This window comes from Zootoca vivipara, chromosome 9 (assembly GCF_965207765.1).
Source record: "Zootoca vivipara chromosome 9, rZooViv2.hap1.1, whole genome shotgun sequence".
Classification (NCBI taxonomy): domain Eukaryota; kingdom Metazoa; phylum Chordata; class Lepidosauria; order Squamata; family Lacertidae; genus Zootoca; species Zootoca vivipara.
This window is the reverse complement of record NC_142592.1, coordinates 25,909,701-25,934,195: the sequence shown is the minus strand read 5'-3', so window position 1 is coordinate 25,934,195 and position 24,495 is coordinate 25,909,701. Positions and strand designations below refer to the sequence as shown.

General features: G+C 39.6%; 1 protein-coding gene and 1 long non-coding RNA gene across 3 annotated transcripts in view; one reads left to right on the top strand and one right to left on the bottom strand.

Annotated features, from left to right (window-relative positions):
- PPM1H (protein phosphatase, Mg2+/Mn2+ dependent 1H) overlaps positions 1-7,755 on the top strand; it is an 85,609-nt gene extending 77,854 nt beyond the window's left edge. For both annotated transcript variants that reach the window (XM_035126644.3, XM_088652391.1), the window contains exons 9-10: positions 3,268-3,419; positions 5,862-7,755. In XM_035126644.3, coding sequence (XP_034982535.1) covers positions 3,268-3,419; positions 5,862-6,009 — 300 coding nt within the window. In that variant the 3' untranslated portion in view covers positions 6,010-7,755. The remainder of the gene's footprint in view (positions 1-3,267; positions 3,420-5,861) is intronic.
- LOC148684575 (uncharacterized) lies at positions 4,822-22,283 on the bottom strand. The gene is made up of 2 exons (XR_015945912.1): positions 21,992-22,283; positions 4,822-5,719 (listed from the first exon to the last, which is right to left on the bottom strand). It is a non-coding gene; the product is annotated as an uncharacterized LOC148684575 (long non-coding RNA).
- Between the last annotated feature and the right edge of the window lie 2,212 nt (positions 22,284-24,495).

Genomic DNA, 24,495 nt, shown 5'->3' with positions numbered 1-24,495 from the left:
AGAGAGGGGCTGTTTGGTGGGTGTTTTATTTTTTAAAAGCGAACCCTAAAAGGGGAGGGGGTTAATTGGAGAGTAAAGCAGATAATAAAGCTGAGTACCATACTTTAAAAGATACATATAAATCATTTGGATTGTATTTCTGTTTCTCAGTGAGTTGGAAGAAAAGGAAAAATGCAATTAAGAGGGGATTTATTTTATTTATGTAGCTCTGTTGATCAGCTGTAAAGTAGCCGAGGATTGCTTATGTTGACTGTTTCTCTTGAATTCCATAGTGAAAAATGGGTCATATCAGGAGTGTTGCATGTTGTGCTTTGAACTTGGTGAAGCTTTCAAAACACATTTTCTGTCATTTAGGACATCTCCACATAAAACTCTTAAGCCCAGAATAACTCCTAAGGTAACTGTTTTCCCTGCTTCAGGCCATCGCTTTCATAAAATATATATGACCATTTCTTAGGAGACCCAGAAGAGCGACAAGGATTTCAAGGATGAGAATGAGAATATTTTGTGGCTAGTTGAGTCTGAAGTGATAGGAACATTTTCTACCTGGGTGTAGGTTAAAGGAGACAAGTGACATGCAGGTCTTGGAGTATATCAAGATGGCACTGCTCTTGTTCCTAGCTGGGTGCTGCACCATAAAGCAAAAAATGAAGAGAGTGCTCAAGACAGGTAGCTATCTTGAATCACCCTCACACACATTATAGGAAAATAGTGATGGAACACATAGTGCAGTGGTTGGGAACCTCCAGCCCATAGGCCTAATTTGGTCCATGAGGCCACCCCCCCCAAAAAATACCCCTCCTGCTCCACAACTGACATGTTGTGGGGGGGTAGGTATTGTTGATTCTTTCTTGGTAGCCAGGGCTCAGCTGATTGACAAGGACAAGCCCCTTTGAAGGTGTCCATTTGTGGGAGTAGCTTGGACTCAGGTACCAATCTGCAGTGAAAAGAAAATGTCCATTTTTGCAGGTGTGTTGAATCCAGTGAGACCCTTTGCAGACATGCTCTCAGGTTCAATCAGCTGACAGTGTGCCTTCAGAGGGCTTTCAGCATTGGTCAGCTGATGGGCACTGAGAACAAGCTTTGTTTCTCAAATGTGCCTCATTTATTCCATCATTAGCTGTCTTAGCTCTCCATCCAGCCCACCCAACCCACACATCTTATTTAATTAGGAAGAAATGACTTGTCTTAATAGTCGATTCTTGAGACATTGGATATTGGTACTGTGACTGGCACTTCTGAAAAGCTGTGGGATTACAATCACTAAATATGGAAGGTGGCTCTGCCATTCTGGGGTTGGGGAATGTTTATTTGGTTCTTGCCTTTCAACTTGCTATTTGTTGGTTTTTTTCTCTGAAAATTAATAAATACATATTTAAAGCAAGCAAACAAGAAAAGGTTAAGTGTTGACATACAGTCTCTGTGTAATTTTGTGTTCATTGTATCGATTTAACTATATTTTTACAGGCTACATTGCTGTAAACAAGCAGAAGCCACTATATATAGTCTGTTGCTTGTTCTAATACATACAGTCATACTTCGGTTTTAAGTACGCCTCGGTTTGAGTATTTTCAGTTTAAGTACTCCGCGGACCCATCTGGAACGGATTAATCCAGTTTCCATTACTTTCAATGGGAAAGTTCGCTTCAGGTTAAGTACGCTTCAGGTTAAGTACAGACTTCCAGAACCAATTGTCTAGACCTTTGTTGTATGAAAGAGATGCATTGCGTTTATCTTCTTGCTTTTAGCTGATGAGAAGGGGGAATGAGCATGGATGCTTTGCGCTGCGTTTATAGGTCTCTGGTGTTGTAACACTTCGTTGGTGTCTAGAGGGTGTGAGTTATGTTCCTCTGCAGTGGACTTGACAACTGTTGGGTTTTATTTTTGACACTTTGAATGAGGAATGAACAATTGTGTGTCTGGCTCATCAGCTTCTAAGTCCTTAATCGCATCTTCCACCTTAGTAAATGACATACCTCATTTTTTAAAATCCAAGTTTCTCCATTAGTTAAAGGGAATATTCCACTGGGATCTAACTACATTAAGAAGTGCTCCATATACATTTCCTAATACTGGATTTCAAAGATTAGCAGAACGCGAAGAGAGGATAAATGATTCTCTTCCAGCAATGCCAAGTGTTTCCCAACACAACTGGAGAGCACTGACCCTGCCAGCCATAAGGATAAATCAGCATTCCCAGTCAGGTGTGCTGTTTCCAAATCCTATTCCAGATAATAACTTCCTTTTGTCAGTTGTCACAAGGTTACTTCACTTCTCTGAAAATACAGCTACTGCTGGAGTAATTAAAGTGCTCCGTTAGTAATTCAAAAAGGTTCCTGAAGGTTTTGTTTTCAGACTTCAAGAAGCCAGGTGGTTTGACAATGGGGAGTATGAAGCAGGCAGCTAGAAGACCTACCTGTATCTCTCACAGAACACACATTTGGAAGTACATAAAATGACCTTTATCCTCATGCTAGTTCAATAAAATCTGTCAGTGCAGCCAATGAATATATTTTGGATGCCATACTCAGCAGGCTGTAAGTGAACATTTATTTTGTAAAGGTTTTTTATCAGCATGCAGGACTATGAGAAATACTCAGATATTTGAGTTTTCTGTTAGTTCCATTTCTGTCAAAACATTTGAGAATATCCTGAACGTCACATACATAGATCAGCTTCAGGTTGGTATGTCAGACTAGGGCATGTCACCTTCTCTTGATTGCCATGCAGCTGAACCGTACATATTTCTCCAGTGTTTTGCCTTAAAGAGGTGGGAGCTTAGTGAAAAGCTACTGCTGCAGACTAAAATGGACTGGAATTGTCTGTAATGGTATTCCTGCCTAACATGTTTGCAGGCTGAATGCTGTATTAGCAGACCCTGCCTTGAACCTTCCAAAGCTTGCAGATCAGCTAGGTCTGTTTTAAAATAAATAAAATGCTGAGTGATTTCCTGTACTACTTGATGAGGCTTAGTTGAAAAATGAATATTTTCAAAGCATTGACTTAGAGGTGACTGTAAAGCGAGTGAAAGCAGCACTCAGGCACAATGCTGATGCAATTCACCAGAGTCCCCCTTCAGAAAGTGGTTTCTGTTCTAAGTAGGTAAAAATATCCAGTTAAATGTGTATCTGTGGCCACATTTGATCTTAACTGTTAGGAAAACAAGTAGATTTTTTGGGTAGCAGAAACATACAACATTCATTAGAAAGAAAGACCCCCCCACAAAAATAAACCCGTTTCTCCTTCACCTAATGTTTTTTTTTCCAGGTGAGGGTATATGACCTTCTCCAGTATGAGCATGGACCTGATGATGTGTTGATCTTGGCAACAGATGGACTCTGGGATGTACTATTAAATGAAGAAGTGGCAGAAGCAGTCACTAATTTCCTGCCAAACTGTGATCCTGATGACCCCCACAGGTTTGTAATCTCTCCCTTTTATATTTCCTTAGCAGGGTGCTTTTCAGATTCAGACTGCTTGCCAGGAATGTGTTTTGTTGCCTTTGCAGCGCTTCCACTGATCAATATTAGAAGCTTCAGCAGGAACAAATGCATGTTCTGAAAAGCTTTATTCCAATTAGGTCCTTCATTAAGGAGAATGAGTTGCTTGAAAACTACTTCAGCAGTTTTGTAGTTGCCTTGACAGTTGCATCCCAAATTTGCTACATTAGTGAATAAAGCATTCAGTAATGCACTGCTACAGATATTAATCTCCAAGTTCCTGAAATGCTCTCTCATTTATCTGTTACTAAGAAGGGGGCAGCCTCCCTCTTTTATTCGCGTTACATATAGTGCATTTTCCTGTTGCCACTGCTTGCTTTTCTTATGTTTAGCATTGATTTTCCTGAATTAATGCTTATTTGGCAGTTAGACTGGTGACTGGGAGTGGCCAGCGGGACCATTTAACACCAGTCCTAAAGAATCTGCATTGCCTCCCAGTATGTTTCCGAGCACAATTCAGAGTGTTGGTGCTGACCTTTAATGACCTAAATGGCCTTGGACCAGTATACCTGAAGCAGCATTTCCACCCGCATCATTCAGGCCTAGCATGGAGATCCAGCTCTGAGGGCCTTCTGGTAATTCCCTCACTGCAAGAAGTGAAGTTATAAGGAACCAGGCAGAGGGGCCTTCTCAGTGGTGTCCACCTTGTGGAACGCCCTCCTATCAGATATCAAACAGATAAACAACTATATGGCTTTTAGAAGACATCTGAAGGCAGCCCTGTATAGGGAAGTTTTTAATGTTTTATTGCATTTTTATTTTCTGCTGGAAGCCAGCCAGAGTGTCTGGGGCAAACCAGTCAGATGGGAGATGCATAAATAATAGTAAGAGTAATAATTCAGTTCAATTTGTATTTGTATTTTGTAATTTCAGAACTTACCCATATCTTTTTAAAAGAAAGATTATTTTAAAGACTATGAAGATAATATGCTTTTACCTTGAAATACAGCAGTTCTACCTAAGTCTTTACACATTGTGGATTTTAGTGTCTGATATATATGTATCTATATTTTTATGTTTTAATTGCTTTGTCTAGTATTGATTATCCCTAGGTTCTTCTGCTATTGACTTCAAATTTCTACAGGATTTCTCTCAGTTCCTTACTGAAAAGGAGAGAATATCCAGCAAACAATAAGAATCTTCCATATGGTACAAAAGTATAACCAACCCTCACCCATAAATAGAGTCATGTCAGACATCTTTCTATTAAGACCCATGGCACAAAGGGAAAGGTCTCTCAGGGATGAGATCCTGATGCAATTTGGCTTTCTGCATGGCTGATTGCATGTGTGTGTGTTAGAGAAAGAGATCTGATCATGGGTCTCATTCATCTATTAATCATTTTATTTGTATGCCACCTTTCCATAGTTAAAACTATGCTCAAGGCAGCTTACAACATGAAAAATTGTGCGTAATTACAAACATAACAAAAGTAGTCATAAACAATAAACAAAACTCACCAAAAAGTAAACAAATTGAACATTTTCCCACATACATCTAAAAAGATATAATATACAAAAAATATCAACCACAACCCCTCTCCCAACTTACTTCTTAAGAACTTAGAAAACTACCTTCCATCACCATCAGGCCACTGGTTCCCTTTTGCTCACTGTTGTATACACTGGCAGCAGTTTTCCAGGGAGCCTTTGTATATCCGCCCTGGACATGTGACGTTTACCTCAAGAACCTAGGACCATTTGCACATCTAAAGGATGTGCTCTACTACTGAGCTATGCCCCTTCCTCAAACATTCTTACAAAATTTCTAAAGCTTGATAAAATAGATATGATCTCTGATATGGATAGGACTTTGGAAGAAAGAATGGTTAAGCCTCTTAATCACTCAGGTTTACTGTTTTTGACTGCTGCAAGTTCTACCACTGTGCACAAATCTAATGTTGGGGCAGTGTTGGCTGTTCTTAGCAACTGTGCTTGACATGTGCACCATTATCCTTTTCTATCCAACTAAAAGTGGATTCTGCCATGTTCTTCCACATGATCAGGTATCCTTCCTGTGGCATTGTAAAACAACCTGTATTGCAGCCTTCCCCAACTTAGTGCCCTCCACACGTTCTGGAATATAACTCCTATCCTCCTTGAACATTGGGCATGCTGGTTGAGGCCAATGGATGGTGTTCTCTCCAGGTTTTCCGGACTGGGTTGGAAAAAGACAGCTATACAAGCAGAGGGCTGGCAGGCTTCTCAGTTTTGACTGGCCTGTAAAATAAAAACACAAACCCTGTGCGTCAAATCTTATACTTTTTGAGAGGATATATGGAATGCTTTCCTTGCCCAGCAAGTAATAAACCTTTACTATTATACAACATCTATAATCTGTGATTGTTTCTTCTTCATGCAGGTACACTTTAGCAGCTCAGGATTTGGTAATGCGAGCCAGAGGAGTGCTGAAAGACAGAGGCTGGAGGATATCCAATGACAGACTGGGCTCAGGAGATGACATTTCTGTCTTTGTCATTCCTTTGATACATGGAAACAGAGTCTTGTAAAACAAACACAAATGCTGGTAATAGGAAAGGTTTTGGTTTTTTTACAGTAAGAACCTCTGGAAAAGGCAGGCTATCAAGAAAAGAGATCAAGATTAACTTAAACATTATGTTCTAAGCTTGGTTAGACTGGGATATTTCTACGTGAAACATAGAGGCTGTATTGCAGTGATTTAAAGGCATCTCCTAGAAACTGCAGCTTCCCTGTGGGGTTTTGTTTTTTGTTTGCGTGCATATCAGGACCAGGAATTTAATGCTGCTAGTATATTAGTGATTTATTTTTAATGTCCCTCCTGGTGAGGACCCTAGTGTAACCTGATAGAATATTTTTCTTTCCCAGTTTAATGTAGCCAGAAATAACACGAGATGCAAATTGGGAAAGTTATTGTTAAAATTGGAAATGTAGCCAATTCCCCCCATTATTAATTGACTAGCTAACTTTGCTTTTGAGCAAATTTAAGCTATGTTAGTAAGGTGAACAAAACCTAACATGACAGTTAATTATTTTTTTTGTGCAAATCTTGTTATCTTTTTGAAATTATCCACTGAAATGTTGAGTTATTTATGTCAATAAATCAAGCTTTTCCTTTTGTACACCATCATAAACATTTTGGAACCTCAGTTACCCTTTAAATGTTTAGATGGTGAAGCCAACCTTTTCTCTCGACATGGTCTAATCTACACCTCCTGTTAGCACACTTGCCTAAGAGAATAGGGAAAGCTGTTTGGCTGGAAAATGTGTTCCTTATTGTCAAGATTTTTGTATTTATAACTATGATGTAGCAGACTGGGAGAATTCTTGATTTAGAAAGATTTCCCCAGAAATCACCATTTCTTTGGCCCCACACGTTTTCATTCATTGAATGCTTCCGTCTCCTCTAATTTATATCCTGTTGAAAGGATCGTTATATACGTACTGTTTAATTTATTGTACTTGGTAATTTTTTGTCTTCTGATTTCTCTGTTAACTAATGTAAGGCTGGTATGTTTCAGAAGTCTCCCCCAGAACAGTAGCTTTTCATCTTTTTTTCCTGCCATGCCCTTTCAGCATCAATTTTGTTTATTGCTTCTTTGATATTGCAAGGGCCAGTACAGATTGCCAGTAGACATTGCTTGACGTTGTTAATCCAAAAGGTGGAGGGAGGAGCCATTGCAGAGTGATAAGACTCATCAGCTTGTTTGACATTCTGTACCTAGGCTTTCAAATATTAACATAGCATTAGAATAGAAACTTAAGGATTTACATTTAGCTGTACAACCACACATTTTATGTATTGTAGGATGAGAATAGGAGTCATCTCAATTATCATCATTCGTATTGTTACAGGGGACTCAAAATTTAGTTCTCAGGTATTATCTCCCTGGCCAAGAACTAAAGAAACATATTCTTGTGGTTTTTTTTAAACGGTAGTTTTAAGTAGCTGGGAGCAAATGAGTTGACAGTGATAATGGGCAGTTGATGAGCAATCTCAGAAATGTTAAGTTTTTTTTCTGAAGAGAAGCTACCAACATAGCAAGAGGATGGTACCACATGTTCCCATAAGTCTTTTCTGTGTTTATATTCCCCACCCAAAAATACGCTTAATAGAATTTAGCCTGGAAATAATTATTTGCTTAAGGTACATTTCTGTTGGAGTAGGCATTTTATTAATGCTACTATAGTCAACTTTGTATTCTACCCTTGCACCAGAAGTTAAGTTGTTTCAATATGCTGCTGCTGCAGCAAATAAATTTCAATCTACAACTGAATAGTTCAGAAAAGTATTAGTTCTGACATGAAGTAAATCTGCTTGCAATAATGTTTTTCTGATATCATAAAATCTAAAATTTCATGAAATGTAGATTTCCATAATGCAGAATTTTTTTCACAAATCAGCAATACTTCTCAAATTTATTCTCAATAAAGTACCTCATTTTTCCAATCACGCATGTTCAGCAGGTCACATTTTGCCTAAAAAACTGATAGTGTAGCCCTTCCACACAGCCTTCTTGTTTTTTCAGTTCAGGCAATATCATTTTTCTGGATCATCAGGTCATAATTTGCTTTCAATCTCATGATGAGATTTCTTAGGCAGCAAACATTTCATTTGTAAAATATTACTACAGTGGTACCTTGACTTCTGAAGGTTTTGACTTCTGAAGTCGACAACCCCAGAAGTCTTTTCCCTGTGCATGCGTTCTGCGCCTGCGCAGAAGCAGTGCTTCGACAACCGAAGACTTTGACTTACGAAGACGGCCGCGGAACGGATCGTCTTCATAAGTCGAGGTACCACTGTATTAATGTAACAACACTTCCTAACACAATATACACCCTGGGTAAGATTTACAGGTGTTACTGTCTTCATTCTGTTTGTATACTTTTGCACAAAACTTGAACACATTTCCCACTTCCAGTGCCATATGTGAAAAGAATGTATTTAGTGACAAACAATCCCATTGGACCAACCAAAATAAAATGACTTTTGCCAGTGCAGGAAAACTTTAGATTTCATTTAGACTCATAAGAACACACTACATATAAATTAGTAACCTAGGTTGCAGCTCCAGAAAACATTTGTACATCAAACTGGTTCAGAATGACCAATAGTTCTAAGTGCATCCAATTCTTCCTTGAATAGTATCTAGACTGCTACATTTTATCATGTCATGAAAAAATGATATTTTTGAAAATTTAAATGAAACATTGATTTTCAGTGTTGCACATCTACGATACTTCATCCAGATTTGGTGATACAATTTCAAATGCTGCTTAATTTGAATAGTATGCAATAAATACATATATATCAGTAAAAGGTAAAGGGACCCCTGACCATTAGGTCCAGTCGTGACCGACTCTGGGGTTGCGCGCTCATCTCGCATGATTGGCCGAGGGAGCCGGCGTATAGCTTCCAGGTCATGTGGCCAGCATGACAAAGCCGCTTCTGGCAAACCAGAGCAGCACATGGAAACGCCGTTTACCTTCCCGCTGTAGCGGTTCCTATTTATCTACTTGCATTTTGACGTGCTTTCGAACTGCTAGGTTGGCAGGAGCTGGGACCAAGCAACGGGAGCTCACCCCGTCACAGGGATTCGAACCGCCGACCTTCTGATCAGCAAGCCCTAGGCTCAGTGGTTTAACCACAGCCCTACCTGGGTCCCTAAGCAAAAAACACAAACTCTTGCTATTGTTCAGACATACTGTTAGGACTGAATCAATAACCCAAATTGCACCATTCCTTTCAGAGGCTTGCTGAAGTAATCCTGTATTTGCTACCGAGCAATTCCCAGAGAGACCAAAGCTAAACTCTGGATTGTTAAATAAAATTTGTGTTTAATTCAAACTAAACAAACTCTTTGAATTATTATATTATTAAGCCAACTTATTCTGAACTTTTACTTGCCTCCATCTCTATATGTTACACTCAGTAATGGTTTTCACCAACTTAGAGCTGTATAGAACATTTAGATTGTTTTAATCCTTTCAAAATAGCAATGCACTATCTAGATGAATATATTTTATGAGAACCAGTAGACAGGATACAGACAGAAGTGAGTGGCAACCCCTACTCCACAGAAAGGCCTCCTCCCACTGCTGGAAAACCTCCAGACTGACACCCTATAAACTTTAAGGCTAATTTTGGAACTGTTGCTTTGCTCCTGTGGGTAAGCAAAAGTGTTTGCTGCTCATGCATTCAGGGAGGGATGGAACTTGCCCCATGCGCTTTATTACTGGGCTGCAGCACAGGACATTTGCCAAGCCTAGCTGAGAGCTATGCAAACTGGACAGCAAAATTACATTCATACTTCAATAACTGAATTCCAGGTGTGTAGTAATACTGTTTTTTGTTTTAAAAAGAAATTGCAATATGGAATTTAGTATTGTCTAGAAATAATTCACTTTGCTGCTGCTGCTGCTGCGTCAACAGTTGTATAACCCAAGACAAGGTTGAAAATCATGCTTAAAAGTAAACAGGTTACATATATCTTAAAGGTGAAAGGTTACTGGAAATTAAGGTTATAGCTTGGGAAAGTGGTGGGTTGGAAAATTGTCACTGAGCCACCATCTATTTCAACCGTGTTGGTAACAGTGTTGGAAATTATTAGAATAACTTGCCTAAAGAAAATGGCAAAAACTCAGTCTTTCATACCAACTATCTCACCAAGCCAGAACTGGAAGAGCTTTTAGGCAAATAAAAATTGATCAAGATAAGAGGAAATTCACTTGTCTTATGGAGCCGATACAGCCACATGATCAATGTTTGCTATCCAATTGTAAATATTCCATAACATTGTCCAAATTTGCAAATCAGCACTACAGAAATTGTTTGAGACACATTTTATTAGATCACTTAGCTTATCTCTCTTTCCTTCTCCCCTGATTTTAAAACATTCTAGAACAACCTCCCGATTCTGTCTGCCCTGTCCAGTTCATATAGTTCAAGGGAATTCCCCTTTATAGTAAATATCTGAACGCTGTAACTCAAAATTTCCTTTATCAAAATCATCCTTCCAGTAGTCTTTGAGATGTATAACTTCTTCCTAATCATAATTTACCAATATTATTCTATTTTTATCAAATAATCAAAGAGTTCTTTTTCAGTACTTGCCCTATATCCATAAAAAGTGTTGCATCACCAATTTTAAAACTAGCAGTCCAGGATACTTGTTCTATAAGAAAGTTCTTCAAAGTACTTCTCTAAGTGACATATTGAAATAAAATATTTTGTAGGTTTGTTGCTTGACCTTTACAGGTACTTCTTTCATACTGCACAATCCTACTAAATTTCCTTTAGTTCTCTTGCCCTTTGCTTAATGCACTCTTGCAGTTTTGTATCTTATATGTTATGAATTATGTGAAAATTGCACACTTGTAATTTTTCTTTCCTGTCGTATGAAGATGACATAGACAGTGGCCAAATACCTCTTCAATCATTCTGCCAAATTCTACCTACATTATACTTGAAGGAGGCTTCTCCCTGTCAACCTCCACTTTCCTTTGATGTTCCATTGTATTTCATTTTAATTTTGCCATTTTCTTCCTTTATTGGCACAGTGACTGTAAGCAAGGAATGTACTATATTCTGGGCTCAGCATTCCAAACAATGAAGAGAGTCTTCTGGATAAAAATTGTTTGGATCAATGTACTTAAGCGTGGTGACTGTGAAATGTTAAAACTTTTTTGTAACCCGAGAACAACAATGTTTAGTAAAGGGATATATTTTATGTGTTTTGAAACTTTTAAGTGCAATGAAATAAGGAAGCTGGAAAAATGTGTGCACAACAAAGTTTTAAAATGATATTGTAAAAAATAAATAAATATAAAAACTTATTTTGGGTAGTATTGCTGTGAGCTTCTTTTCTGGGGCAGATAGCTGGTGAATGCTGTCAGTGAAAATATGATATAGTCTACAATTTCCCATCCTTCAGCTTTCTTTTGAGCTGTCTCAGCCAAACTATAGTTGCATAGGTGCGTACTTCACCTTTTAAAATTTTCCCATTTGTTAAGTTCTCTTGCAGTGCATATTCAAGCACTCAGCTATCAATTCTGCTTGCTGAAAGAACAAAATGGAAATAAGAAGAGAAGAAAATTGATGTAGGTAAAATCACCCAACTGAATTCCAGAACAAATGGCCAGTTGGTTATTTTAGATTTTTGTATGGTTTGGGTCAGTGGAGTGATGCTTGTAAAATTCCATAGAAGCACACAATAAGTGAACAGCTGCTGTTTCTACATATGGACAAAATTACTTTTAAAAAGTTTGTACAGTACTCTGTTACTGTCAAGTGAATAACATGTCAACTAACATTTTATAGTTTTAAGTTTTTTAATTGCTTTACAGTAATTAGACAGAAGTTAGAAGATAAATGCTTGCTTAATAATAAAACTTGGAGAAAGCTGTAATGCATGTTTCTGAAGTTTGGCTGGTGACTGAAACTCTGTAACGCACAGCTACTGTGTTTCTCCGAAAATAAGTCACAGTCTTATATTTATTGTTCTTCAAAAACACACATAAAAAAAAACACCAACAGGGTGGCTTATTTTCAGGGTATGTCTTATTTTTTATTACATGTCCAGCCTAGCCTCTTCCTTGGCGCCCTCCAGAACTGTGCCTATCACTATGTCTTATTTTCGGGGTATGGCTTATATTGCGCAAATGCTTAGAAATCCTGCTATGGTTTATTTTATGGGTATGTCTTATTTTAGGAGAAACAGGGTAGCTACGAATTCTGTTTTGCAAGTGTATTATAAATATTGGCAGATAGTGGGGAGAGCTTTAAAGGGATTCTGTGTTTCTAAATAATTGAAAGGATACTAAAAATGGTCTAGCCACATCAAACAATACCAAGAAGCTTAAAAACTTTAGTTTTGTATAATGTTGAGACAACAAAGGGAAGTGGGAATATTTTAGCTCCATGTGCAAGGCTTAAAGCTGATGAGGAAGGGGTGGCTTAGCTACAAGGGAGAGGTGTGAGAGAAAAAGATAACAGCAAAGGGTTAGTCAGTGCTCTCCTTTCCAGTGTGTATAGTAACGGGCTTCAGCAGGGTCCTCTTATAACTTTCACTCAGATAAACAGTGATTTGCCTGTGCAGTGAAGTGAGTAGATGGGTTGCATAATAAGGGGAAAGCTCTGCTAAGCTTTGTTGATGGTCCAGCTGGAGGGGACGACGACTTAACTATAGCCCATGGAAGAATCAAGGTGAGATGTATAATGTATGGTAGAGGTTCTCCATATCTGGCTTTGCTGGGGCCAGATAGAAATTTCCAAAGGTTAGATTTACCTTTGTTACTATTTATAAACATCCTGTTTCAGGAGAATCCACTGTTGATTACAGAATCATATTGCAGGTTATCTGAGTTTATTTTAAAAGCAGATTCTTGAGCAAGGCAACTTCTTTCTCTTTCTTTTAAAAATAATCTTATAACCTATAGAGCCCTGTTTCCTATGAAGGCATTGGTTGAATATATAGGATAAATATTTCTCTTTGATATTGTTGTTTGTACTTGCGAATATTCATGCAAGTTGGCAAATATTTCATAATAGGCACCACTGTTTCTTTTGAGAATTAGATCCTAATATGTGGCACCGTTCTTTGAATTCAACATACACACATATTTTGAGATGGCATTGTTGATGCTGGCATAATGTTTAGTATAGATTTATGAGGAACCCAAGACTGAGAATGGACTAGGGAAGAAAGCTATGTTTCCCCATTGTTTTAATTTTACAGGAACAAAATATTTTAACACTGCTTTGGAAAACAAACTGAAAATTAACATTTGTTGAAGTAAATTCCCAAAGTGTATGCGACAATAAAAAATATGGTATGTAAATGCACTACTCCCTAGCCCAGGCATCCCCAAACTTCGGCCCTCCAGATGTTTTGGACTAGTTTCCATCATCCCTGACCACTGGTCCTGTTAGCTAGGGATCATGGGAGTTGTAGGCCAAAACATCTGGAGGGCCGCAGTTTGGGGGTGCCTGTCCTAGCAATTGTTCTATCAGCACAAGCATTTCAGATTGCCAGACAAAATGATACTCCTCCCCCCAATCTTCCCCCTGGGTGGTGTTGTTCTCTTGACCCCTGCCCCCAGCCAATTGCGGGGGTAGCACAGAGGAAAAGCCCAGTTGTGCTATCATAAAGGAAAAAAGGTAAAAGACCCCTGGACTGTTAAGTCCAGTCAAAGACGACTATGGGATTGAGGTGCTCATCTTGCTTTCAAGCTGAGGGACCCAGCATCATGACTAAACTGCTTCTGGAGCAACGGAACACCGTGATGGAAACCAGAGCACACGGAAACGCTGTTTACCTTCCTGCCACAGCAGCACCTATTTATCTACTTGCGCTGGTATGCTTTCAAACTACTAAGTTGGCAGGAGCTGGGACAGAGCAACGGGAGCTCACCCCGTCATGGGGATTCAAACTGCCAACCTTCTGATCAGCTATCATAAGTTGTATGGGCTTCTGCTAGCAGGACTTGTTACTTGATTCCAGACCTAAGGCCTTAATGAGACCTCTGGGTTGTAGTTAACACTGTACAGCAGAATTCTATTTGTGTACCAGGGTTTCCCCTTCCTCTCCTCCCATGTACCCCAAAATCTGCTCCAGAAGACACTTCAACCCTCTGGTGCAGATGTTGAAGATGCATGGGGAACCACACGGAGAAGGGGAAAGTCAATTCATGCAAGTGGAAAGTTGCTTGCTTGAGCAGAACAGCAGAGTTGTATACAACCCATTGCTTCTCAACTGTTTCAAATGGGAGCCAATTGTGAACTTAGCCTTCCAGGGACTACCTATAAACTAACTTCACTTTTCAAGTTCTACTTTCACCCTCCATAACAGAAAGTGCAAGAATATTACATCAGTAGTCAGCACCAAGCAAGTCTACACTTCATTTTAACCTCAATATAGGAATATAGGAATATATAGGCAGAATACATTTGAATAGAATTGAAGTATGACATAAAGGGAGAATCAAGTAAGCCTATCTCATAAAAAGGCCTCATGACCATATTGGTTTGTTGCTGGGCTGGAGAAAGGGAGCTTGGGAAGGGGGGGGGCAGTCACTGTGCTACCCTTCCAGGGAAAATTGGCATTGCAGTTTATGAAACAGGTATATTGTTCTCATTTTCTGCTCACTTCCTCAAAACATCAGAGTAAAAATAAGATTGTCCAACCTTTTTCAGTTATTAGGTGTGGCTGTGGCAGCACATAATATGATGGTATCCCATCATGTTGTGCTGGTTTAGACGCTATGAGGAAGAGACACATGGAATGGCAGCAGCTATTTGGCTCTAGCTAAACTCTAATATGGCTACTCTTCCAGACCTTTTCAATATATTTCTAATTTTACCGTGGGACCAGAAAATGAAGAGCCACAACTTTCCTTTCTAAAGCATAATACTGCTTTTTATACTATCACCATTTAAAAGACATTTTAAGGATGTTCCTTGTGCATTACCTTTTGTTGCTCACATGAAGTTTGAAATAGAAACCTGCACGTGCATTTTCCTATTGCAAAATAGGCAGCAATTTTAAAGTGAGAAAAATTGCATGAGTGGCACCACCATTCTATTTCAAAATAATTTCTAATAATAATTAATGGTAATTACATATTAGCAAAGCAATGACTTGTTTCAAAATCAGTGGCACAGTTGATTTTCTTTGGAGAGCTCAATTGCCCAGGCCTGCTTTATCCCTTTGTCCCCCACTATCTTGTTCAATAATCATTCTTCTTCATGCAAATGTAGATGGAGTGAACAGGGAAAGGTTAAAATGGAAGCAGGCTATCTTTCATCAACATTGTAATTTTACTGCTTGGCTTGGTGCCAAATACTCGCTGCAGTCACTAGCTGCCATTCCAACATGAGTGAAAGGATCTTTAATAAGAGTGTAAATAAAAGCCAGGCTGAGAAATGAGTTTTCCATCCCAGCAATCACTAGCCTAACCTCTGCCGTAAATAGTCTTTCAGAGCAGCACAGATGGAATACCTGCACCTGGGGATCAAGGCAATCTCTGAGCAGTGCAATTTAAGCAGCTGGGTACAATCGAAACATGAATTAGCTGGGATAGGCTGAAGAATTCCATTTTATATATATTACGGTATGTAGAGACAAATAGTTTACTATAAATTTCCCAATCACAATGGAGTTGCTTTTTTACAGCCATTTCTCTCTTGGAAGGGGCAGATGACTACAGCTGTTGAATTAATTAAGCCATGAGAATTTCTCATAAGATGGTATAACAATAGGTATTAAATTTATGATTATTGATTCAATAGTGTGAAAGTGATTTATCTGATCACAGCAGCGGTAGCAATTGCACCACAAGAACAATAGGTCATTCTAGGTTTTATCTGTCTGAGTGGCTTTATTGATTCTGAACTACTCAGTCAAATGTACTTGGCAACTGAACCCTCAATACTTTTTAAAGCCCTTTATACCACCATTGGTATCAATTTATTGTACTGATCAAGTGTTGCTCTGTAGTGGAGTATGTCAGAACTAGTAACATTTTGTTGTTGTTGCACAGTAGATCAGTCTTTTAAAAACAAAATCATGTGCTATTAAAGCCCCATGACATTTTAGTGGTTGTTACGCAATCGCTGCTAGGATCTATATTATATTGGAATAAAGCTAAAGATATACTGTAGCTGAAACGTTTTGGCATATGACAAAATCTCAAGCTGCATGACTTGGTACCAATGCGAACAGTGGGCATTATGCTAAGTGATTTCATGAGTACAGTGGTACCTTGACTTACAAACGACTCAACAACCGAATTTTTCAACTTACAATGGGGCAAATGGCTGCACGCTTACTAATTGCTCGACATCTGAACGGAAACCGCGGCGTTTTTAGATAGGGTTTTTTCGACTTATGGATTTTTAGATGGGGTTGCTTTGACTTAAGATTTTTTCCATTTCCAATGCATTCCTATGGGAAATCGCGTTTCCAGTGGCGCTTTTCGACTTACAAATTTTTTGACCTACAAAGGTGCCTTCAGAACGGATTAAATTTGTAAGTCGAGGCACCACTGTATTAAAGTGGCATGCCTACATATAGGAGTGATAGCAATAAATAGGCATACAAAGATTACAATATGAACCAGAACAACCATGTTCATTGAACTAATTTAAAAATGGCAAGCTGCCAGCGACAGCATTAAATGTAAATGATATCTCTATCAATTAAGTTGATATTTAGTATCAATTAAGTTGATATTGAGATTAGATGGGCGACCAGGGTAAGGACCTTTCCTGTTCTGCCACTCCCTCTCCAGGTATTTGGCAATTCCACACCATATAGTCAACACCTATCCAATACACAACTTTCCCCAAAGAATCCTGGAAACTAGTTTAAGGATGCTGAGAATTTTTAGCTCTGTGAGGTGTGAACTACAGGTCCCAGTTTCTTTGAGGGAAATGATATGTTTTAAATGTATGGAATGATCCCGCCCATTATTTGCCTGTCATGACCACAGCTAACCTTTAGGGACTTGGCCAAGACTACTTCTTTCCCCCAGGTATTGGAAAAGTAGATTTACTTCATTGTTCTCTGTGGCTGTAGTTACTTTAAATCTTGTATTATATATAATTTATTATTATAGTTCTATTTTGTAGTAAGCACTTTCTTAATAAATGGGTAAAGATTCACTATACAGTGGTACCTCTACTTACGAATTCAATGCGTTCCGAACACACATTTGTACTGTAAGTCGAAAAAATATAAGTCGAATGCATTGGGAGAAAAAATTCGTAAGTAGAAGCAACCCTATCTAAAAATTCGTAAGTAGAAAAAATCCTATCTAAACCGCATCCAAGATGGCGGACGGAGCTCCATTCATAAGTCGAAACATTTGTTTTTCGTAAGTAGAGGTACCACTGTAGTAGTTAAATCTATGACTACAACTCAGTATTTTCCCCAAGTACTCAAAACTTTGCTCTCAAGCCATGCAGATTTCATAAATTTTAAGTTACTAAAACCATTTGGAATAGTGTAGGGAAATGTAACATTTAACAGCACCTTCAGCACCAACTATGTTCTTAACTATACCTACATTTAATAGCTGCTCGCTTTAAACCCATCCTCTAAAATAATTAGCCTGAAGGGAATGGAAGGCAATTTTAATACAATAGCTTGAATAAAGGTTTAGTTAGTAGAAAACTATTTTGTTCATGGAAGTGGTTCCCAACCTAGTAGTGAGAAAAGTGAACCCAAGTCCTAAGTTTTTCTGTAAGGCTGTTTTAAAGGTCAGTCTGTGTCTTCCTTTTTTCAACATATTTATCATACCCTGACTGGTAGCTTCTGCAAGAGTTCACAGAACAGGACTAATACATTTTCTCTTCCTTCTCAGTTCTTTGGATTTAAGCCCTTATTTCTGCTTCAATAAGATCAATGTAATACTGAATTCAGCCCCAGGCATTAATGCCTTATCTACTACGGTAATACCAATGAAATACAACTGCAAATACCAAAAAAGGTTATTTATAGGAAAACTCACGAGAAAAGCTCCCATTCAATTCATTTAATGAATTTTAAATTGTGTCTAGTTCCACGCAGCTATGTTGCTTTTGTGCATATACCTTTAAAAAGCAGTGCCAGCTGTATAACTGCTAGGATTAAATTATAGAACTGTGCTGTCTTTCTAGTGGTAGGGGTCAAATTGGAATGATGGCCACTACTCTGAAAAACAGAAGAGCAACTGATGACTTAGCTATGGGGAAGACATCTACTTAAGAGCAAAACATAAATTGCTCCAATCATTCAATGCTTTGTAAATTGCAGAACTAACTATATTCTTCCCAGCCCTGGAACTAGGGAGGGGAAGAAAATTGTACTCCACTATGTATACACACAGAAGAGTTACTTGCAACCCACAAACTGCTTTTACAGTGAATTCTACCCTATTTTTTTTGTATACTACACTAATTGAATAAAGCTTGTTGAGAAGCGCTGAGCATTTTTGCCAAATTCACTAGCAGCTGAAATGAAAACATAACTCCTAAAGCTATGTAAAGTTCATGAAGGGTTGCACCCAGAGAAATTAATGGACATGACCAACTTAGGTCAATCATTCCAATGAGTTTGTTCTGAGTAGAACTTGGTTGGATACAACCAAAGTTCTCTCTTACTTCGTGTAGGAGTCTGCAGTAAAGACCCACATCCAATTATGTGCTTCAAACTGCATTACAAAGACAGAATTTTAAAAAAATCCTCTTCCAGTAGCACCTTAGAGACCAACTAGGTTTGTCATTGGTATGAGCTTTCGTGTGCATGCACACTTCGACAAACTTAGTTGGTCTCTAAGGTGCTACTGGAAGAAAAAAAACCTAATTTTTTTTTTGTTTTGACTACACCAGACCAACACGGCTACCGTACCTACCTGTAATTATAAAGACAGTTTGAACTTGGATGAGTACCATAAATGTGCATCATAGTTCCCTGTTGTGTGCAAAAATCTGATTGGTTTCCTAACTGATGCTGCTAAAACTTTTAAAATTTAAAAAGCAATTTCATCTGAAGTACAATCCTGACCTCACATTATGATCTACAAGGAATTTTTTGTACATTTTCAAAAATCCTATATTCACTCCCCATTCTTATGGGATACTGTTGTCAGCTGTCGTATCATTCCAACAATACTACTGAGAGGATGAATATAGTCAGATTTTTTTCTGGAGGTTTCATAAAATTATTCAATGTAGAAATGTTGGTGTTTGATTAATCTTTTAAAAAATTAATCATAAAGTTTCCTTGTGTATTCCTGAAAGTACTTTTTAAGTGTTCTAGATCCAAGTTTATTGTACATCTTTTAGATAAACTGAAAAATAACATGTTTTCCACAAAGACTACATTTTCCCATTACTGCTCTGACTTATGTCCTCAATTTATTTTTTCATCATATCTTCTTTAAACAGGCCACCCTACCTTACAGCTTTCTAAGTTTCAGGTGTTTTTTTAAACAAAGAAACTCACTGGAGCTCAGCATACAGCATCAAAGATATCAATTAAATATAAATGTGTTTTATTATATAAGGAAGCTTTTCAAATTAACTAGTATTCCTATCTTTTCATGATACAAAGTTTGGAAAAATAAGAAATCCAACACCTAACTAATAAAGCATACAACACAGAGAGGATATTTCTCACAATACTAAGTACTGAACAATGAACCTTTACAAGTAAAGAACCTATTTTTTCCAATCTATAGCTCAGTATATTCATTTCAGCAAGGCCAAACTAGTTTAATTAATAAGCTTTTATATAGTGATCATACTAGTTTGTGTTTCATACTAGTATTAAAAAGCCTTTTAAGACATTTTAGCCACAGTTCTTTTGCCAATTATTTTTAATTTTGTCATCTAATAATAGTGGAATTTGGGTAAATTGAGTTATGTCCAACATGAATCATACTCAAAAGTAGGTCCTCTGAAATCAATTGGCTGAAGCTCATTGATTTTAATGAATCTACTCTGAGCAGGATTAACACTGAATGTCACTATTTCACTTTCACTTTACTTTTTATCCTAAGGTTTTAAAATATGGAGATATTGGAATACATGAAATATTAGGTGCTTCTATACTTGAAACAAACTAGTTACAGCTATGCACTTGCCTGGGAATAAGTCCCATTATACTCCATGGGACTCTGAGTAGACATGTGTAGATTTGCATTGTTAATCAATTCTAAAGCTGAAGACTAATTTATAGCATCTGTCATTAGGAAGGCATGTGGCGTTATGTATTATTCTTACAATATATTAGGTATTGATATCATTGTCTTATTCAATGCAACTACTGTTTTTCAGTATTTTTATATGCAGTGCAGAATAAATGCAGTCGTTAAAATTTATGAAAACCTCATAAACGGTGTTTTATTGATGTCATTTCCATAACCAGAATTCAAACAGTAATTGCCACTCATTATGCCCCAAACTCATCAGTCCCGCAACACAATCTAAACATATGTCCTTGCTGGTGTAATACAGGTATCAAAATTTCACTATAAATTTCCATGGATACTTAATAGATAACAACAAACAGGCATTTTCTTCAGCCAAACTAATAATCTGAATAGAACAGTATCTGTCAGGACGTCACTAAGAAACACAACATGCAAAACCGACGTAAATACTGTGCATTTCAAAATTCAGACATTTTCTGAGGAAATAAAAAACTGGAAAATACATTTCAGTTGTGCGAAGCCAAGCTCTGCAAAGCTGAGAGAGAGAGAGAGAGAGAGAGAGAGAGAGAAACGGCAAAGGCAAGCTTGGTTCTGTTGCCACCCCTCCTTCCTTATGCAAGTAATCCCTGGGAAAACAAAGGGGATTCCCATTGTCATTGTCTTCATCTGCAGCTGATCATCACCAGCACTAGCAAGGCAGTAGCTTGCGCAGTTATCTCCACAGCGGGCAATGTCACAACCCGACCAACAGCACAAACTACTACCTCAGCCAGGGCCATGGTGCTCCCGACCCCATCCTGGAAGGAGAGAAGAAAGGCGGGCATGTTCCACCCACAATAAAATGAAGAGCCCAGAGAGCGAGAGGAAGGAGCCATGGCAAAAGGATTCGGGCTCTTTCTGACGGTCCTCTTGTCCTCTTTATCTGCAGCAGACATCAGACAGACTCCCTTCTTTGCGAAGGGCAGGAGGAAACCCCGCCCAGAGCGCGCATTACAACGCCGCCGCCGCCACCCCCCACCTACCCCGCCGCCGCCGCCACCCGCTCTGCCCTTTTCCTCGCATGACCTGAAATTGACGCGAGGGAGTCTCGTTTATTAGGTACATTACAGGCCCCAGCTGGTGCAGTCCCCAGGAGCTTAATTGTCAATCGGCGCGAGAAGGGAAAAAAAGCGAAGGCGCGGGAGGGGAGGAGGAACAAGGGGGAAGGAAGAACAAAACTAGGGAGAAAATTCGCGCTCCCATTCCCTGACACTTACTCGCCTTCGCCTCAGCTTTAGGGCATCGTTCCGCAGCGCAGAGAGAATCAAGGACCGGTGCCCTCCCCTTCCCCCTCTCAAAATTCGAACATGACCGTTGCAAGCTCAACCCCCCCCCAACCGCCCGCGCGCTGGCCCCCCTCGAAGGAATACAAGGCGGTGAGGCGCTTGACGAGGCGCCATTCCTGGCGGCTAAGGGCACACGATTGCGCTTGCCGCCCCACGCGGACAGACGAAGGCGGGAGAGGAGAAAGGAAGAACACGTTTTTTTCGGTCCCTTCCTTTAAGGACAGCAGTTGAATTCTGCTCCTCTGACGGCGGCGAAAGCGTCTTCCTCTCCGTGCCTCCTTCCCCACCCCCCGCGCTTCCACTCCGCGCGCGCTGTATCGCCGCCGCTGCGCTCCCGCCCTTTCCGAGGCTCCGCCGATTTCCCTTTCTCCGGAAGGATGAGAAAAGTCCCCCACCCCCACTTCCCTCCGCCTATTGCTCGCCTCCCTCTTGGCGCGCCCGGCCACCCAAACCATAGATATGAGAGCGGGGAGGGGGGAGAGCGAGTACTCACGCTTTGCCCACGTGACTACTAGGCCTGGCTCGTCACATAGCCTTCCAGCGCCATCTTGAACAAGAACAGACCGGCAACGGAGCGGGGTTGCGGGGGGTTGGATGGGAGGTCGGTGCTCTCGACCTTCTCTGCTGCGGCCCCCTCCGAGGAAAAGGCGATGATCAATTAATCCCCTCGGGCAAACAGGAACTCGCTTTAAAGCCCTTGTCTCAAGGAATGCTGGGAAATAGGATGCCTCCCCCTTTCTTCGCGTGAGGAGGAAGAGCAAATCTCGGCGCGAAAATATAGAGGGGTGTGGGCACTTGACGACCAGCCTCGCGCTCCGAGCGAAGGCTGCTGGGAAATGTAGTCCAGGACAAGCTAGGCCTAGCCGGGGAATCGAGTAAAATTTGCGTGATTAAGTTTGCGAGGCGTTAAGGTGCCTATCGAGCTGCCAAAGGGGCACAAAAGATAAAAGGCGAAAAATACTGTGTGGCACGGCTGAAATCCTAAAAATAAGCCACGTTGAACATAATGGGACTTTGAAGAATCATGCAGCACCATACTGTAACTTTAACCCACTGTAATATATACAATCTAGGACTGTTAATCACCTGCAGTGTAATTACCGACAAAGGTCGCCGTTGTCGTTTTGAAATGCATTTAAACTCGTGTTTTGCTTTAAATAATTTCTAGGCGTTCTAAGCAGGCAACATGCAAAACAATAATAAGTTAAAATGTATCACCCATATTATAATACCGGTAGTATGTAGGTGATCTTACCACCTCTACTACCACCATTAATAGAGGTTAAGGGGCCCCTGACCATTAGGTCATTGTGACCGACTCTGGGGTTGCGGCACCCATCTCCCGTTATTAGCTGAGGGAGCGGGTGTACAGCTTCCAGGTCATGTGGCCAGCATGACAAAGCCGCTTCTGGCAAACCAGAGCAGCACACAGAAACACCGTTTACCTTCCCGCTTGGAGCGGTACCTATTTATCTACTTGCATTTTGACGTGCTTTTGAACTGCTAGGTTGGCAGGCGCTGGGACCGAGCAACGGGAGCTCACCCCATCGTGGGGATTCGAACTGCCCTAGGCTCTGTGGTTTAACGCACAGCACCACCCGCGTCCCTTAATACAGATAGAGAGAGAGGCCAATTACATCAAAACGTTAGCAGTGCACGTGATATGCAAAAAAATTACCGTAAGCAAAAAAAAGAGGGAAAAGTAGTAAAACTTAAAAACGAAACTTTTAGCTGGCTATATTTGCTGAAATGAAGCTTTTAGCAGGCACCTACAACACTATAGTGAGAACCATGCTTGTTGCTGCTGTAACAGACATCTTCTCCAGAAGGAAAGCCTCCCCAGAAGAGTTTAACACAAGCCCATATGGCACAATGTGTTTCCACCAATAGCTGAAGTAAGGCTTTAAAGCTAAAAACTTGAACACATTAGCAGCTAGATCCAAAAGTTGTTTTACTATATTTTGTTCTGTCCATGCATGCTTCAGTAGCTGTCTTTACAGTTACAGAGAAGTAAACATACTCAAAGAGTATAAGTGACAAAAACAAGATCTATACAAGGAGTATACAGATTATTTACCAGTTTTACAATTTGTTATTCCGCATGTTTACTCCTGTATTTTTATCTTGCGAATTGCCCTGAGATATTCAGATGAAAGGCGGTATATAAATTTAATAAATAAAAATACTACTACTCAAAAATGTCTTATGGGAATAACACATTCAGGTTAAAAACCTAAGAATTCAGAGGGAATACAACCCAATGTAGAAAAGGTTGAAATGGCTATCTTATATCACTTGGAACTACCAATAGACAATAATTCCATTTACTTGGATTTGGTTTATTTATTCATCTTGGCATTGATCAAGGGACTGCTTCTGAATTTGATTGGGTGGGGTGAGGAAGAAGTACGGTATGTCATCATAATATTGATGCCACCAGTCTGGGTATTGCCAACAGGTGGCCCATACCTATTATTTGCATTAGAGGAAAACTTCCATTGGCTAGTTTGGGAGGATATCCCAGGAGCCATGTCATTTTTAGATCTCTCCAAAGGCAGGGAGAAAGGTTTACATAGAGGGGAAAATTAAACCTTGTTTGCCTTCTCTCTGTGGCTGAAGAAATGGCTCGATATTCCACTGATGTTGACGTACTAGCATCAAAGACGGCAAAAAAACCCTGATGTGATAAGAGGCTGTGGATCCACAGAATCCAAAGCCTTCCTGTTTTGAACAGGAAGTAGAGCTAGGGGAAACACCCAATGGGAGGGGGAAACTATTACAAAAGCAGCCTTAAGTGGCCAAATTAAAAAGCATGAAATTCATCCCTCCCAGGCTGCATGAACTGACACTTCCTCTGCCTCAGTTTCTCCTTTTCCATCTGACAGATGGCTCTGCTAAAAATTCTAAAGACCAACATACAATGTTCCTTTTCACACATTCAGATTAATCATCATAAATTCAGGGCAGATTGTGTGGTAAACTTAAATCAATCTGAAA